This window comes from Papaver somniferum, chromosome 11 (genome assembly GCF_003573695.1).
Source record: "Papaver somniferum cultivar HN1 chromosome 11, ASM357369v1, whole genome shotgun sequence".
Lineage (NCBI taxonomy): Eukaryota > Viridiplantae > Streptophyta > Magnoliopsida > Ranunculales > Papaveraceae > Papaver > Papaver somniferum.
In genome coordinates, this window is record NC_039368.1 from 45,110,327 (window position 1) to 45,129,752 (window position 19,426).

At 38.2% G+C, this 19,426-nt stretch overlaps 2 protein-coding genes across 2 annotated transcripts; one reads left to right on the forward strand and one right to left on the reverse strand.

Annotated features, from left to right (window-relative positions):
- Positions 1 to 12,863: 12,863 nt before the first annotated feature.
- LOC113324357 lies at positions 12,864 to 13,382 on the reverse strand. Its single transcript, XM_026572674.1, has one exon. It carries the CDS (start codon positions 13,380 to 13,382, stop codon positions 12,864 to 12,866), a length of 519 nt encoding a protein of 172 aa, XP_026428459.1.
- A 3,145-nt stretch (positions 13,383 to 16,527) lies between these two features.
- On the forward strand, positions 16,528 to 17,283 carry LOC113324358. The gene has a single exon (XM_026572675.1). It carries the CDS (start codon positions 16,528 to 16,530, stop codon positions 17,281 to 17,283), a length of 756 nt encoding a protein of 251 aa, XP_026428460.1.
- Positions 17,284 to 19,426: the final 2,143 nt, after the last annotated feature.

Here is a 19,426-nt window from a genome sequence, read left to right on the forward strand (position 1 = left end):
CTGACAGTTATGGTCTCTGGACTGAACTACGCGTAGTCTGAATTTTTCTGACGAAAAGGTATTCATCATAATTCTCTTCTAAGATATATTCCGGACTCAATGAAATTAAACATGTGGATGCAAATATTATATGAAAAAAAATGGTTTACGATACAAAACCTATGGGTTGCCTCCCATTTAGCCCTTAGTTTTACATCCTCAACCCGACTTGACATTTTCCAAACTACTCCTCCAGAGGGAGTAAATCACGAAGATCAATCACATACACATTCTACGTAGGGAAGTTTTCGTAATATGGCTTTAATCTATGGACGTTTACTTTGAATATCGTCCCTTTCGTGAGACTAGTAACTTAAACTGCACAATAAGGAAAAACATTAGTAACAACAAAAGGTCCAGTCCAACGTGACCTTAGCTTAGCGGGAAATAACTTAAGACGAGAATTAAATATAAGAAATTTTTGGCCCACAACAAAACTCTTTCTAGAAATCATCTTGTCATGAAAAAGTTTTGTCTTTTCTTTGTAAATTCGAACACTCTCGTAAGCATCATTACGTATCTCCTCTATCTCATTAAGTTGTAACTTTCTATGTTTCCCCGCATTGCCATATTCCATGTTGTGCATCTTTATCTCCCAATAAGCCTTATGTTCAAGTTCAACCGGAAGATGACAAGATTTTCCATACACCAACCGATATGGAGACATACCAATCGGTGTTTTGTATGCCGTTCTATACGCCCAAAGTGCATCGTTGAGTCTATAACTCCAATCTTTCCGTGTTGTGTTAACGGTTTTCTCCAAGATGGACTTGATCTCACGATTTGAAATTTCATCTTTCCCACTAGTTTGTGGGTGATATGGCGTACCGACCTTGTGAGTTATGTTGTACTTCTTGAGAAGAGCATGGAAGGATTTCTTGAAGTGCGAACCTCCATCATTGATAACCACTCTTGGTGTACCATGTCTAGAAAAAATATATTTCTTCACAAACTCACAAACAACTTGAGAATCATTAGTAGGGGGTGGCTTTAGCTTCCACCCATTTTGAAACATAATCCACAACAAGAAGTATATAAAATTTTCCGTTCGAATTGACAAAAGGACCCATAAAATCAATTCCCCACACATCAAAAATATCGACAGTGAAAATAGGATTGAGTGGCATTTGATTTCAAGCACCTAAATTGCCCATTCGTTGATATCTATCACAAGATTTGCAAAAAGCATATGCATCCTCAAATATGGTAGGCCAATAAAAGCCACTCTCAAGGACTTTGAGAGCGGTACGTTTTGCACCAAAGTGACCGCCACAATCATAAGAATGACAAAAGGACAAAATCGATTGAAATTCAGAGTTTGGTACGCACCTGCGAATAATCTGATCAGCACCATATTTCCACAAGTAGGGCTCATCCCACACATACTGCTTGGCTATCTTCTTAAGCTTAAAATTTTGAAAATTAGATATTGTACTAGGTACGTTCCTTGTAACCAAATAGTTCACTATATCAGCATACCAAGGTGTTGATTCTTCAACCGAGAAAAGTTGTTCGTCTGGAAAACGATCTTGTAAGGGAAGTTCTTCTTCGGAAACAACAAATCTACTAAGATGATCGGAAACTGTATTCTCAACACATTTCTTATCTCTGATTTCCATATTGAATTATTGTAGCAAAAGAGTCCAACGTATGAGTCTTGGCTTAGCCTCCTTCTTTTTCAATAGGTACCGTAGTGCTGCATGATCAGAATATACAATCACTTTGGTACCCAACAAATAAGCTCTAAATTTTTCTAATGCAAATACTATAGCCATAAACTCTTTTTTAGTAATATAATAGTTGATTTGAGCATCATTTAGGGTCCTTGATGCATAATAAATCACATGTGACCTCTTATCTACTTTTTGACCCAAAACAGCTCCGACTGCATAATCACTTGCATCACACATTAACTCGAACGGCAAACTCCAGTCAGGTGGCTTAATAATTTGTGCAGTAGTCAACAATTCTTCCAGTTTATTAAAGGCATCCTTGCACTCCTGATCCAAGTTAAAGGCAACCTCCTTTTGCAACAATTTGCACATCGGCATTGAGATTTTTGAGAAATCTTTGATAAACCTCCTATAAGAACCTGCATGACCAAGAATCCCTCACCGAAGTGGGATATTGGAAGTTCCTAATCAAGTCTATTTTTTTCTTGTCTACCTCGAGCCCTTGAGAGGACACGATGTGGCCAAGTACAATTCCATGGTATACCATAATATGATATTTCTCCCAGTTTAAAACAAGATTAGTGTACATACATCTTTTAAGCACAAGTTCAATATTTTGTGAACAAATATCAAATGAATTGCCATAAACACTAAAGTCGTCCATAAATACCTCAATGATGTTTTCCACGTAGTCAGAAAATATACTAACCATACATCTCTGAAAAGTGGTAGGCGCATTGCAAAGACCAAACGGTATCCGTCTATAGGAAAACGTACCAAAAGGACAAGTAAAAGTGGTTTTCTCTTGATCCTCCGGTGCAATAAAAAACTGATTGTACCCCGAACAACCATCCAAAAAGCAATAATGTGAATGTCCCGCTAACCTTTCTCGCATTTGATCAATGAAATGCAAAGGAAAGTGATCCTTTCTTGTTGCGGCATTAAGATTTCGGTAGTCTATGCACACTCTCCATCCTGTTTGAACTCTTGTAGGAACAAGTTCATCATCTTGATTTCTAACAACAGTGACACCCGATTTCTTAGGCGCTACTTGTACCAGACTAACCCATTTCCTATCAAAAATTGGGTAAATTACCCCTACACATAGCAATTTGAGGATCTCTTTCTTTACGACCTCCATCATTGGGGGGTTAATCCTACGCTGAGCATCACGTACCGGCTTGCTATCATCTTCCATGAGGATTCTATGCATGCACATTGATGTACTAATGCCTTTGATATCAGCAATAATCCAACCAATGGTCGTTATATGCTCTTTAAGAACCCGAAGTAGACGTTCTTCTTGTATGGCAGTAAGATTCTTTGCAATAATCACCGTAAGCTCCTCTTTATCACCCAAGTAAGCATACTTTAAGTGGTCGGGAAGAGGCTTCAATTCTATCTTAGGTGTCTACATAATAGAAGGCAAAGGAACCTCATTAGTCACGGGTAAAGAAATATAAGAGATATTACCCGTTTTGGCTTCTTGTAATGCTGTTAAAGCACCACACATCTCCACTAGCTCTTTGAATAAATCGACATCCAAATTCGGTTGCCCATGAACTTCCAAATCAATGTTATTTCGCAACACAACTCCAAGTTCATCTTCATTACTCAAATAAAACATTTGTTGTGCTAACGAATCAATAACATCAATAGAGAAAGCGGAGTACACATCACTAGGATAACGCATGGCCTCAAATATGTTGAAGAGAATTATCTCCTTATCAAATTCCATAGTGAGTGTACCATTATCCACATCAATCTTCGTCTTTGCAGTTTTCATAAACGGTCTCCAAAGAAGTAACGAAGTAGATGAACAATTATCTCCATTTTTCATATCCACGATGTAAAAATCAACCGGAAAGATTAACTGATTCACTTGAACTAACACGTCCTCTAGTGGTAAATAGAGTTGTCGTTCACTCGGACTTTGTTGAAATTGATTTTAGGCTTAAATAATAAAAAAATACTAAAATATATACAAAATATTTTCACAGGATGAAGAGAGTTACTGGGACTAGGAATTCGTCGAATACATAACATAGGGTTCAATTTATTTAGTCTCAACAATTAAAGCTCAATAAAATTAATTTAACATGGAATCTGATTTTGCCAAGATAGATTCTCAAAAGATTAGTTGTGAATCCTAAGCATGATGTATAAAAACATTTAAGCTAAGCATACCTCATCAAATTAAATGACAACCAATTAATTCAAATCATATTTCAATTGAAATTAATGCAAAAGTCTTAAAAAGAATTAAATAATTTTACCCATGTATGAAATTCGTCTTCCTCCGTCGTCCCAGTATTGGGTTTTAGCTTCTCATGTCGAAAACACACTCAAAATATTTATTCATGGCTCAAAAGGTATTTCTATTGAAGAAATATGAGAAAATGGTAAAAACAGCTCAACTGCAACGTAAATAAGCGTTGCAAAATGACTGTTACGATGGAAACAGAAGAAATAAGACTGTTGAATATCAACAGCTTATGCTACAGTAATATACGACACTTTCTGCGACAGACACATAGGGGTCGTTGTTTTTCGTGTTTTTGAGTTTATGCAGCAGCAGAAACTTTTCCAGCAGGTCTTTTCTTTGACTCTACAGCTCACCAATCTTCTCTAACTTCACCCAAAATTCTCCATCCCCTAAATGAGACCCCATGAACCTATTTATACTGAACAACACCAAGAAATATCGCTCATTAACCCACAATAATCCTCCATTACTCGGTGTTAACGAAAATATTTTATTTCCTTTTTCATGCATCTGCAGCTGTCTAATTCGTGCAAAATATCCTTGTTTAAATTCTTCACGCTTATTCAGCAAGCCAAATCGATCCAGACACGTGAGTACACGTCTAAATTCGATGCAATCCATTGATTATCTCCCTTGCGAACGTGGCAACTCTGTTCTCCTTAACCGACGTGTAAAACTCGTTTATCTTCGATTTCACGTCACCTACCTATCCGGTTTAGGTAAAACCGGGTATCTCCAATTAAAATCCACGAGAAAATCTCGTGAAATCCCCTCCAAATTTACTCCAGAATATCACGCAGATGAAGTAACATTTTATCGCCAAAACAAACTTCAAAGGAAGAAGATGGGTGTTAAAGATGAATTTGGGCTATACATAGTCGTGGGTGCTCCTAGCAAAATCTGGGGTCCGTTAGCAAATGTCCTCCGGGGGTGCCTTTAGCATTTTTTCGAGTTGATTCTTCCAAAAACGTTTATTTCCCAGAAATACCTACAAACACACAAAACACCATAATAAGTACGAAATCGAGTACTAACAATACAGAAAATTGAGGACAACTTAGACACAAAAATGTGTCTATCATCCTCCACGACTCCCGTTGGATATATATTGGACTTGTTTGCTAATTGAATAGTAATCTTTGCCTCTTTTAAAGGTCCAAGATGCAAAGAATCATAAGCATCGACTGACATAACACTTATGGATGCTCCCAAATAAAGCAAAGCACGCTCAAATCGTCGATTACCAATAGTAATTAGCACTGTGAAGCCACCCGGATCTTCGCACTTTTCAGGCATCTTCGTCAATAGCATAGTTGTTGCATTTTCGCCCACTTGAGCAATTTCATTAGCAATCAACCTATCCTTCCTTGTGCACTATACCAAGTGGTTGAATATATAGTTCTTCAAACTGAGTATTCTATCGAAAGATTCATTGCTGAAGACGTGGCTAAGCATGACAGACAGTACTCTGGATACTCCCCTTTGCATGAGTGTCCATATGTGCCACAGCCTTGGAATCCCACCACACGAGGAATTCTGAATCAACATAAGATATTCAAGGCACGGACAACCAAGCCTAACAAATTTTATGAAGGAGACCTAGTTCTCAAAGCAACTCAGAGAAACCTCCACTCTGCAAGATCCTTCAAAACATTGACATACCTGGGTACGGTTACGATAGCCTCAATAAATGGGATGTTGATTTGTATCTTGCTGAAAATATCCATAATCTCCTTATCTTGAGCTTGCTTCTTTGATTTGGAAAAACGACTAAGGAAAGGAGGTGGTATGGTAAAAGTGGGAACCGTGTCCTTAGGTTGGCCGATTGAGGTTGGCTTTTCCTTTGGGACGGTTTCCTCCTCTACTTCCTTTTCGATGTCGTTACTAACCTCTTTTTGTTGTTGTGGATCTTCAATTTGTCTCCCACTTCTTAGATTTACTGCATTAATGTGCTCTCTTGGGTTCACAAAAGGTTGTGATGGCAACTTTGTCGAAGCTTGTGCTTTCATTTGATTCATATTTGTCGCCATATGCCCCATCTGAGTTTGTAAATCTCTAATAGCGTTATCAGTTTTCAACTGATTTTGATCAGACTTCTGTTAACTTTGTTGAAACATGGAGATGAGCATGTCAATCTTAGATTCTTCAGTTGGAGGTTTTTGTTGTGGTTGGAATTGTTGTTGAAAACCACCTTGTATCGCATATGGATTAGGAGCTGCAGCTTGATTGTTCGCATAACTGAAATTTGGGTGATCTTTTCAACCAGGATTATAAGTATTAGAGTAGGGATCATCCCTTGGACTCTGATTAGGAAGTATAGAATTTACCTCGGCATCCTCTTCATATGAAGGAACAACTGCAGATGCTATACGTTGTACCATTTTTTCCACATTACTCATTTGTTGCTCCATGTGTGAAAAATCTCCTATTTCACTAACTCTTCTAACCACCGATGAATCTCTAGTATAAAATTGCTACGTATTTGCAGCCATGCTCTCAATCAAACTAGTAGCCTCCTCGATAGTTTTATTAGCCAGTGCACCACTACTAGCCGCATCAATCAAGTGTATCTCATGCGGTAGTAACCCCTCATAGAAGTGTGTAATGATAAGTTGTGGTGGAATCTGATGGTGTGGGAAACTCGCCAACAATCTCTTGTACCTCTCCCAATAGTCGTACAAAGATTCTCCAGTAATCTGCACAATTCCACTGATTTCTTTACGAATAGCTACAGCTTTAGAAGCAGGAAAATACTTCCCTAAAAATAGCTTTTTCATTCCGGTCCATGTGGTAATACTTCCGGAAGGGAGATAATATAACCATGATTCTGCTTGATCCGTTAATGAAAATGGAAAAGCTTGTAGAAAAGTTGTCTCATCATCATCATCGCTCTTTTTCATACTTCTTACTGTATTCTGAAACTGCTGCAGGTGTCGATTAGGATCTTCACCCGGTAGTCCCTTGAACTTTGGAACCAAATGAAGAAGATTTGACTTAAGTTCCACTGTGTCAGTTAGAGTAATACACAGTGGTTGAGATTCCAAACATGGTAAATCTCTCAACGTCCTCCTCGCTGGAGGTGGAGGTGGATCATTTGCGCCGTCCACCATTTCTGTTGTAGACGGTTCTGGTTGCAACTTCTTACTTTCTTGTAGTACCGTTCCTTTACGGGTTTGAATTCCACACCTTTCGTAATTCCAATCCTTCGATGCCAGAGATTAGGTACCTGAAACCAAAATCTAGAAAAAGAGAATTAAAAACTAAAAACAAATAACTAAAAAAAATAAAACTAAACAACTAAAGCTACCGACTGTTCCCCAGCAGCGGCGCCAAAATTTGATACATGTCGTGAGTGCAATCAAATTAAATCACTTATTTCCACACAATTAACTGGTAATATAATGAAAGCAAGGATCGTTCCCACGAAGAGCAGGGAGTTTAGTTGTCCAAAAGGTCACAATTGGGGGGTTTTGTTTTTAGATTGTAAACAAAGTAAATAAAGCAATTGAAAATTGAGTTGCAAGCAATAGGAAAAAATATGATCAGAGAATCCTTCTTCATTACTAAATAGTCATCAAAGTAGCATAATCATCTATTCTTTATCATTCACAGATTATTATCAACCGTAGGAAAGCAGCTAGCGCAGAGTCATCCTCAAAATTCCATAAGTCACTGGACACCGAAGCGCTCGAATACCAGATTTTATTCTATAAACCACCCGAAATAGCACACTCTAAGTGTAATTTGGTCGAATGTTTTATATTTTGTGAATTTAGGTCAATCCTAGTAGTTGAACTCTTAGCGCAAGGTTCACTTTCTAGTGTTGTTTCTACTTGCGATTTCTCCACAGAATCCCTCTGCAAGCTTTCACAATTTCTACTCTTGTAGATAATTATTCAACAATTACGAATATCCTAATTCTCTACTAGCATTAGGTTAACTAATAAACTAGTTCAGTTGGCCACCTAAACAATTTATCAATCAAACATAAAATTAATTATTGTAAAAACAAACAATAATCATGTGAAGAGTTAAAATAGATTTATATGCTATATTGAATCATATATTAGAACTTAGAATTCATCCCCAATCACTAAGAAGTTTAGCTACTCGTGGATGTAGGAATATCCATGTTAACCATGTAAGAAAAGTAAAGAAATATCGTTACGATTGATGAAAACCGATCCGAAATCCTAGCTTTTGTCTCCGTTGTTGTTTTCTCCTCTCCAAACTTGCAAGGTAATGTAAAAGATATCCGTCCAAAATATTAGACGAATCTCTTATATAGTATCCAAGTTGTAGTTGTGCCTGTGCATAAATCCTGGTCAAAATAGTTGCCAAAACTAGACGAAATCCCCAAATAAGTCGCTGCCACAGTTGTGTAAAAAAAAAACAACCAAACTCACGCCCACCAGCTTCCATTGGCTTCGAAAGAACTAAAGCCCGACCCAAATCCTTCGTGACTTGTCAGTGAACGGTCGAAAAGCCAAAACTGACAGCCTATCTTTTCTTCTCCTCTTACGGATGGGATTTTCTGGCCGTGTATTCTCCTGGATGTTTAACTTAAAATTCTTCTTTTCCATTAAAAACTGGGTTTTCCCATACGCAAACTCTCCTGGAAATTTTCTCACAATCTTGTTTTCAATCACAGCTAGAAATTCCCATACGAAACTTTTCCTGGTTGTTTTCCAACTTTTCTAAACAGTAATCACGGCTAGGACTTCTAGCCGTATACTCTCCTGGATCTTTTCAACTTCTTTTCCTTCTCGGTTTTTATAACTCCATCTGTATACACCATAATCTGCATCATACATGTGGCGACCATCGAGAACTGGAGTAGGATAATATGGAGCAGGGCAGCGTACCGCATCAAGTCCAAGGCTGCTTCAATATGAGGCCGAGGATACCATAGTAATGAGCCACGTATTCTTTTCCCTATATAAACCAAAGCGATTAGGTCTTAAGGAGAGGTCGGTTTCTTTTCTCTCTCTCTCGACCAAAAGCTCTCCACACTTCACTCTCTTGTAATGAAGTTCCTTAAGGAACCGAACAATCATTAATGAAAACCTGATCTCTCTTTTACCCGTGCACGTAGACGTTCCGTCGAACCACCTGTATTGTTGTGTTGATTTCTATTTCATTTTACTGCACCTAATCTTTTTCATGATTTGAGTTTATATCTTATTTTATCTGTTGATTTATCATTATGATTCCATTGATTGTGGTATCAAATGAATGGTATTCACACCAACTTACAGCTATCACAGTTCCAACTCTTCTCGTTTTCCACAGCTAACTCCATCAAAAGTTGTTATCTTCCACATCACCCATTACAGACTCTTGCTCGAGTTCAATGTCAGCAACCATCAATCTTCATCACTTGGCATTAGCAGCAACCCAACTCAGTTCCCAGCTCCCATTCAATCATTGATCACCGAGACAACACCATTATGCCACTATCTGCGACTTCATTCGATCACCGGCAAACTCCTAGAATCAAACGAGTTCATTCCTTCGTCTCAGGCAGCATCAATCTCACGAGCTCAACCCATTTTCTGTTTTCTCAAACTCGAGCTGAACTGAACCCATCATCATCTCTTCGTCAATCGTCAACAGCATCATAAACCCAACTGCCATTCACTGCTGCTACCGAACCACAGAGCCGAGTTCAACTTCATTATCATCCTATTTATGCCATGATCAATCACCAAGAGTTTCAGGGTCTTCTTTTCAGTCACAACAAACTCTCGCAATCATGATCGTCACAGCAACACCGAGCATCATTCTCATTACCATCTCACTACCATAATCATCGATGCATGGCATCAATCTCTGTAATACGTAACCAGGGCCCGTCATCTCTCTCAACAGCCATCAAACCATATCGACTCTACCGTTTAACTATCAGGCACAGCATAAAAGTTGAGCTCCACTTCTCCGTCTTTTCTCAACTGACGGTATTCACCATCAACGCCATAGCGGCCATTAAACGCCTCTTTCATCTCCACTGATCTTCCAATCACCGGCAAACCCATTCCTCCTTTCTGTCCGTCGACTACCAGAAACACCCATTATTCCCTGTCGAGCTCTAGTTCTCCATATCTCACTGCACTCCTTCATTATATGTTCTGAATTATCAGCATCACCACGAGCTTTCAACTTCCATCACCCGTGATACTACAGCTCCTTCGATCTTCAACAGTATCCACTGTTGGTCGCGGGTTGCATGGGGAAGATGGTGTGCCCTGAGTAATCCAATAGGGTGCCTTTAGAAATATCCTTTCAGTTGTCAGTCTTGCAGGACTGACAGTTCAATCTTGTAGGTTCTCTATGTTTAACAACTTTGGCTTGCTTCAAATGCTTCTAGAATCTTCATATGATGTCGGAATGACTTCGTTCTTTCGTCTTTGACTTTGTCTTTTTGTCCTCTTCAAGATGATACCAAGAACTCCTAGACTTCAACGAGTTCCACTTGGTTTTTGGCCCTTCTCCATTTGTAGCTAGCTTCGTTTATTACACAATAAAGTGCAAATTCACTTCTTTTGGATGATACACCTAATAAAACATAAATAAGAGAAAACAAGAGTAATACAAGGATAATATGCAAGAAATCTACTAAAACAAGCATGGAATCAACACTAAAATCATGTGAATTATGCACTTATCAGTTACCCTACCTGTATCCGTAATTGCATCAGGCATTTGATTTGCAATATTTTGCAAATGTATGATTCTTTGAACCTCAAGTTCACATTATTTTGTACGAGGATCAAAGTGGGCTAATGATTGTATATTCCATGAAATTTCACGGTGTTCCTAGAGTTTTCGCTTTTCTCCCCCTAACGACGGGAAATTTGATTCATCAAATTGGCAATCAACAAATCTTGCTTTAAAAAATCTCATGTTTAGGTTCGAAAAACCGAATAATAGATGGAGAGTCATAGCCAACATATATGCCGAGTCTACGTTGAGGACCCATTTTCGCTCTTTGTGGTGGAGTAATGGGAACATACACAGCACAACCAAAAGTTCGAAGATGAGATATATTTGGTTGATTCCATATACGAGTTGTACATGTGAGTGTTTTTTATAGCTGGTTGGTCTTATACGGACCAGTGCTGCAGCATGTGATATTGCATGACCTCATGCTGAAATTGGCAAGTTAGATCTTAAGATTAATGGTCGGGCAATCAGTTATAAGTGCTTATAAATGATTTCGCTAAGCCATTTTGAGTGTGCACGTGAGCGATGGAGTGTTCGACATCAATTCCAATTGACATGCAATAATCATTAAATATTTTAGAGGTAAATTCACCAGCATTATCAAGACGAATAGTTTTAATAAAAAAATCTGGAAACTGAGCTCGTAGCTTAATAATTTGTGCAAGAAGTCTCGCAAATGCGACAGTACGAGTCGAAAATAAGCAAACATGTGACCATCGTGTTGAAGCATCAATAAGAACCATAAAATAACGAAATAGTCCACACGAAGGGTGAATTGGTCCACGTATATCACCCTGAATTCGTTGCAGAAAATTAGGTGATTCGATGCCAATTTTCATCAATGATGGCTTAATAATCAATTTTCCTTGATAACAAGCGATGCATGTACAATCATTAAATGATAAGACTTTTAGTCTATTTAGAGGATTCCATATGAGTTTTCAATAACTCGACGCATCATAGTTGATCCCGGATGACCCAAACGGTCATGTCAAAGTTTAAAAACACCGGGATCAAAAGTCTTGGGATGACTCACAACATGTGATTCAATTAGGATAGTGTAATATAATCCATAAGACAGAGATTGAAGCTTTTCTAAGACTTGTTTCTTACCCGAGACAATGGAAGTAATGCATAAATACTCTTTTCTAGCGTCGTTTGTCGTCTCAATATGATACCCGTTAAGACGAATGTCTTTAAAACTCAACAAGTTGCGTTTTGATCTTGTTGAAAATAAGGCATCTTGGACATGGATTTTTGTACCATTATGGAGCATTATCAATGCTTTTCCATGTCCCTCAACAAGATTAGAAGTCCCTGAAATTGTAGTAACATTGGCCGTAACTAACGTTAAATGGGAGAAAAACCTTTTGTTACGAAAAATTGTGTGAGTTGTGGCACCGTCAACAAGACATATATCTTCGTCACCTGCTTTCGGCTTTCCATTAGCAATATCCATATCCCTTTAGAAAAATAAAGACAACAGTATAAGTTATAGAGAATAAATACTAAGAAAAAAATTTCATTACTAGAGAGAATTTCAATAACTAATACAGTAAAATTGATTGCCTAAAAGAAAAAAAAAATTCTAAAAAAAATGACAAAAACATTGTCACTTATTCAAACCACACTACTATTCAATCTACTAAAATTAATCATAAAATGCATAAACTCATATATCCTTTGAGGAAGGAATTCATGTCTGCAATCTCATTTCCATCATTCTTGAAATCGGAAATATCAAGATGGGAAATATCCATTAGTATGTCATATTGGGAAAAATTGGTTTCAACCTTCTTTTCCTTTCTTTTAATAGACGCCTGATAAAGATCAACAAGGTGCCTTGCAGTACGACAAACATTTTCCCAGTTCCCTGGTAAACCACAACGGTGACAGACAGATTCATGGCGCTTTGAATGGCTTTGCAAGCCTTTGCATTTGTGTTTTTGGAACACATTCTTCTTCCCTTTCCGATGATGGGAATTATTAGCAGCCTTCTTGTTTTTGTTGGGCTTTTTAGGACCTAACCAACGTTCGTGTCTTTTTTCACAGCTTTCAGTGGCATTGCCACGACTTTCTGTAGCGTTCATCTCTGGAGCAGCTATTGAAATGCTGGGTGACTTTGATGGTTCTTGAGTAATAACTCATTATTCTTATCGCTACTAGAAGGCAAGAGATAAATTGGAGCATTTCTTAAACTTCCTTTCACGATACTGTTGTTGAAGCAAAATGTTTGAAGCATAAAAGGTGAAGTAAGTCTTCTCCAAAAGAGCAGCATCAGTAATTTTTTCTCCACATAGTTTTAAGCAAGAGACAATATGAAATAAAGTCGAGTTATATTCAGTTACCCTTTTAAAATCTTGTAAACGGAGGTGCATCCACTCACATCTAGCTCTTGGAAGTATGACCGTTTTTTGATGGTTAAACCTATCCTTCAGCTCTGTCCACAAAGTGTACGGGTCTTTCACCGTAAGATACTGGGACTTCAAAGCTTCGTACAAGTGATGACGAATAAAAATCAATGCTTTGAAGAGATCTTCTTGGGACTCCTTATTGTCCTTAGTAATATTCTTATCAAGTGAGCTAGGACCCATATGTACCTCTGCATCTAGAACCCAAGACAAGTAATTCTTGCCGGATATGTCAAGGATTTTGAAGTTCACCTTTGAAAGAGTGGACATGATCAGAATATTAATAAAAGATAATCAGTAATTTATACACATAAAATTAGTGGAACTAAAAAAATAAAATTCCTAATACGGTATATATCTTTAGTTATTTGAATAAAGTCCGGAGAAAAATGAATAGATATGTGTCAGGAAAAAATAAATCGTGAAAAAGAAACGACATCACGTGATTAATGTTTAACAAGCGAATAATTAATTGATAAAAATAAAAATAGGACACGACGATACAAGAAAACAATAACTTTATCATTAAAGGAAGTCATGTCTGATGTCTCTTTTGATACTAATAACTATCAGCTGAAACAGAAACAACATAAATATATACATTTACAAGGTTTTGGATTTATGTGAAAATATTTACATTAGTTGTAGTACTTTCACGAATCCCGAGGAATTTTAATGATCCTTTATTTTATCTAGGACTGCATATGGGTTCGATTGGTCGGTTTTTGCCTCACCCACTACCTAACCCACTGATGGAGGGTAATAAGAGTTATCACCCGCAACTAATCCAACATTACAGTGGGTCGGTTTTTACCCGATCCACACTACAGTAGGTTGGATCGTGTGGTGGCGGTAGGGCTGTCAATGGGTCCGGGTCCTCCCGGGTATCAATGGACCCGGACGCGGACCCTACTAATAAAAGTCGAGTCCGGATCCTAGCGGTTCCGGGTCCGGGTCCGATTCCTAAATTAGTGGACCCAGAACCGGGCCTGTTTAAAACCCAGGATACCCATCGGTTCCGGATACCCGTTTGGTATTAAGAAAACACACATAAAAGTTCAAAAACTTGATATATTTCTCTTTTTTGGCTTTAATCAAACTTGTTTTTATAAAAATTTGTTATTATTTCTTTAGTAATGTACTAAATAAAGATTAAATTGAAGAAACAATAAAAAATGAAAAAAAAAAATCAAAGCCAAACTAGTAAAATACTTGTAATTTTGCTAAAAAAGAGGGATAAAAGAATGAATAACCGGATACCCGTTACCCGCGGGTACCTGCCGAGTCTTACCCGTTCGGACCCGTTTAGATTCAGGTCCAATCGGGTAATTACCCGTCGGGTCCTAACTTGTTAATGGTCCAATTTTAGGACCCAGAACCGGACCCTATTCGCCCGGGTCCGGCTCCGGGTAATGGGTACCCATTGACAGCCCTAGGTGGCGGGTATACCCATCATCTTTACAGACCATCAATTTCAGCTTCTTCCTTTCTCCTTCCTTCAGTTCAAACACCTATCAAAAATTCATTACAAAAATCCATCAACTACACTGCAACTCTAACACAGAAAGCATGACAATCAAACCCTTAAATCAATGAAAATAACCACATCAACCCCACATTCATCTAATACTGAAACAAATTGGTACCCAACTCACTGAATTATTGCAACATCAACTTTCTCCTTTCTCCTTTTACGAACCATAAATCTCTATCAACCGTCACTAATTTCTCTCGTTAACTCACCACCTGTAAATCCATCAAACCACTTATCAACAGAGTAGAATCTAATCCATGGCTTAGTCTTGGTGTTAGATACTCGGGTTGGGCCCGAATATGGTCGCTCATATGTATGTGGCAAGTCCGATAAGGTTCCATATACTTTCAGAGTTTGGACCATATATAAGCATCTCTAAAATGTGTGTAGAAGTTAACGTGATTCCCACCGATATCACACACAAGTTTACCATAAGAAAAGTGGTAATTCTAACCCTAAAAGAGAGTTACCATCTAGAGCAAAAGGTTTCAAGTTCTTAGCATGTGAATCAAGTTTGTGCTCATCTTTGGTGATTGTAGTATTTGTTGATCGTCGTGTTGAATAGTTGTTGTTGTTACTGTTGTTCTTTGATCTTACTAAACGGAGCTCAGTTCAAGGTATGATCCGATAGCCGATTCCGCTTAATCGTATAAATCTCTGATATTGGTATCAGAGCTATGGTTTGATGCGTTTTTCGTGCTTGAAATAACATGCTTTGTGTGCTTGAAAGTTGCTGATAACATGATAATATCATGATTGGGGTTCTTGTTTTTTTTTTGGTTAAAAACCATTAATGGATGTATAAATATTTCGGATCTTGATAAGGGTGTTTTGTTTTGAAATATTTAATTGGGTATGTTCATTATTGATTAAAATGATATCCTGGAAAGTTTTGTATCGTTTGAACGTGTGGTTTGAAAGATATAAGTAAAACCCTAGTTTTATATCATGTTTGTGAGCAGTGGTTTGATGATTGTTTTGATGTATATATGTCGATCCATGTTAATTAAAATTAATATAGATAGATCGTGCTCTTTGAGGGCTTTCTTATGACATATTATTTGCTTGAATTAGAGCTTGTATGAGTGAGATATCGTCTCCCAAAGTTGGTCATGCGCGTCTGTACGCTGCTGAAATTTTGGGAAGACGGTGAACAGTAACCGAGTCAAATCAATGAGCAACCGAGTCAAATTGGAGAGTCAACCGAGTCAAATAGGCGATTCAACCCGATCCAGGATCGGTGGTTCGGTTCGCGGTTCAGACCGGGTTATTTTTTTTTGTTTTGTTTCTCAATTTGTGGTTGTTGGATTAACTCCAATTTTGGTACCCTAAGGTTTTTCGACGCTCCAAATTCAATAAAACTATTTTCAGAACCTAATTAGATTCACATGATAGAGTGTCTTTGAAATTATATGGTTAATTGCTTTATCCATGATAACATGTGAATGGTTATATGTTGTGATTGTCTAATTTCTTTAATATACAACATTTATGGTGCTGGATTGAATTCATATCTTACTGAATTGTGTGTCTAGATAACATGTTGATTGATTAGATAATCATCTTGGTTTGAGAACATGTTTGATTGAATTATTATTTTGATTGAATAAGATGTTAAAACAATTGAGTGGGAGGTTGTTTGGTTGAGTTTTTTTAACTCCCGAAAACCATTAACTTGCGCATATATTAAACAGATGTAGAAAATATTACTTGTGATGCGAGAGATGATCAGGAGTTTGACGATTTTTCGATCTTGCGACTTGTAATGTTGTTTTGCTATTTATTTAGATTAATGTTGCAAAGTTATTTTTGAATATGTGTATAGTGCTACAAGTTTAATATCCTTTTTATTTTATTTTTTCGCATGCTATGTTAGACTATATGGCTTCCAAGAACATCATTGTTAATTTGAACAAGGAAAAAAAACTTGATGGCAACAACTATAACATCTGGCGCCGAAAGATCGTTTTTCTCTTGCATGATGATGGGCTGCAGGAAATAACTGAGCATGTGATGCCTCGGCCTGAGGAGGGTTCGACGGCCCAACACCGTCGCAACCTCGAGGCTTGCCAGGAATGGATTAAGAATGATCGCAATGCTCGTCATATGATCCTGAGCTCAATGCACAATAATCTCATTGGTGAGTTTGAGAACCACCGGTTTGCTCATGACATGCTAGAGGCAGTCAGGCAGAAATTTGGAGATACCTCTGTGGCTAAGTTGCGCGCTTTAACTATGAAGTTTGACACTCGTCAAAAGAAGCCGAATGTTACAATGAAGAAACATTTGAGGACAATGTCGTTAATGATACGTGAACTTGAGGCTGCAGGTCATCACTTGACAGACGAACAACAGGTACAAGCTGTTATTCGTTCGTTACCTAACTCTTGGGATCATATGAAGCAAAACATGACACATAATGACAATGTCCTCACTTTTGAGGATATTTCTCGTCGTGTGGAACTAGAAGTCGAGCGCTTGGAAGCTGCTAAGACTGACAGTTCTTTTTTCGCTGTTGAATCTGTTTCGCATAAGACCAATGGGTCTAAGCGCAAGAGGTGTAAAGGTTTTTCTGCTAAGAATCCTCGTGATGGATCTGGGCCAACCACTACCGACGCTCCTAAGCGCAAAAAATGAAAGCGTGCTGGTAAGAAAGACAAATCAGAGATGAAATGATTTAACTGCGACAAGAAATGACACTTTGATCGTGATTGCACTGAGCCAGAGAAGGTAATTTCTGAACCACTTACTCGCTCTTATTGATTTGTCTCTAGTCAAGCATTAGTTTCTCATTATCCTCATTCGTGGGTTGTATATACGGGAGCAACCGACCATGTAGCGAGGGACCGAGATGGGTTCCTAAATTATCGTCGAGTTCCTGTTGGGAGCATGAGAGTTTATATGGGGAGCACAACTAGCATAGAAGTGCTTGGCATTGGTACCTATATGCTAAATCTATGACAAGGGCGCACGTTAATCCTCCATGATGTACTTTATGCTCCAGATATTCGACGAAATTTAGTTCAGTTAATAGTATGTTGCGTCTAGGTTTTAGTTTTCTTTTTGAGGGTAATTCTATTAAGATTTGCTTGGAAACTGATTTTTATGGTTTTGGTTTTATGTCGGATGGTTTTATGGTTTTGGATATTGACAATTCTAGTTCTTACGATGCTAATAAATCTATTTCATTAGTTGCACCTTCTTAGGATGTTAATAATGATTATGTGATCTGGCATGCTATATTAGGTCATATCGGGCAAGAAAAGATGACTAGGTTATCTCGAGAAGGCCTTTTAGGTCCCATCGCTAAAGTCTCCTTGCCTACCTGTGAACATTGTATTGCATGAAAGGCCATTAGAAAACCATTTGGGACATCCAAAAGGTCCTCTGAGCCTTTGTAGTTAATTCATTCTGATATATGTGGCCAAATGAACGTTAAGGAAAGACATGGAGCCACTTATTTCATCACTTTCATAGATGACTTTACGCGATATGGTCATATTTACTTGATATCCCACAAGTCAGAAGTATTGGACTGCTTTAGACGCTATGTATGCTAAGTGGAAAATCAACTAAGTAAGAGCATTAAGGCTCTAAGAACTGACCGTGTCCGCGAGTATCTATCTGACCTATTCAAAGGGTATTGTCAAGAAAAAGGGATCCTGAGACAATTGACTATTCCTTGTACTCCGCAACAAAATGGTGTAGCAGAGATAGGGAATCGTACTTTGTTAGACATGGTTAGGTCAATGATGGCGCAAGCTCATCTTCCTATTTCCTTTTTGGGAGATGCGTTACTGACTGCTGCCTATGTCCTAAATCGTGTGCCTTCGAAGTCATTGCCTTCCACCCCATATGAATTTTGGACCGGCAGAAAACCTGAATTGGGTAATTTGCGACCATGGGGTTGAGTTGCTTACGTACACAACAGTTCTTATCGGTATGGGAAGCTGGGCCTCGATCAAAAAAGTGTATCTTTATCAGATATTCTGATCACTCAAAAGGCCATGTGTTCATTGGTGAGCAGCCTGATGGAAATGTAACTTAGATTGAGTCACGTGATGCAGATTTCCTAGAACAGGATTTTCCTAGAAGGAACGAGGTAGGAGGAGATCTTAGCCTCTTTGAGGTGGAAGAGTCAATGGAAGACACACCAATTCGTCTAGTTGAGAATAACGGAGAAATTTCTCGTTCTCTTAGGGAAAGTGGGAGTGTTCCATCTGATAATGGATTGGCTCCATCGAATCAGGATCCCCAATCTCGTAGAAGTGAACGTGGAAAAGTCCCTCTTCGTCGTTTTCAGATTAAGGGGGAAAGTTTCATGGTTTGTTCACATGATGACGTAGAGCCTAAGAATTTCAAAGAGTCTATGTCATCTCCTAAAAGGGAAAAATGGATTATGCACAGAAAGAAGAGATAGAATCAATGAGGATAAATGGTGTGTGGCAATATGTTGACCTCCCAGAAGGGCGTAAGGCTATTGGAAAAAAATGGGTTTTCAAAGTCAAACGCAATGCAGATGGTAGATGAAAGATATATGGCTCGCCTTGTGACGAAAGGCTATACCCAACAGGAGGGTGTTGACTACGAGGAAACTTTCTCCCATGTGGTGAGAATTGCCTCGATACACCTTATGCTAGCTATTGTCGCACATATGGATTTGGAACTTCATCAAATGGACGTTAAAACTGCATTTCTCAATGGAGAACTAGATGAGGAAATTTACATGGAGCAACCAGAGGGCTTCGTGATTAAAGGTCAAGAGCGCAAAGTTTGCAAG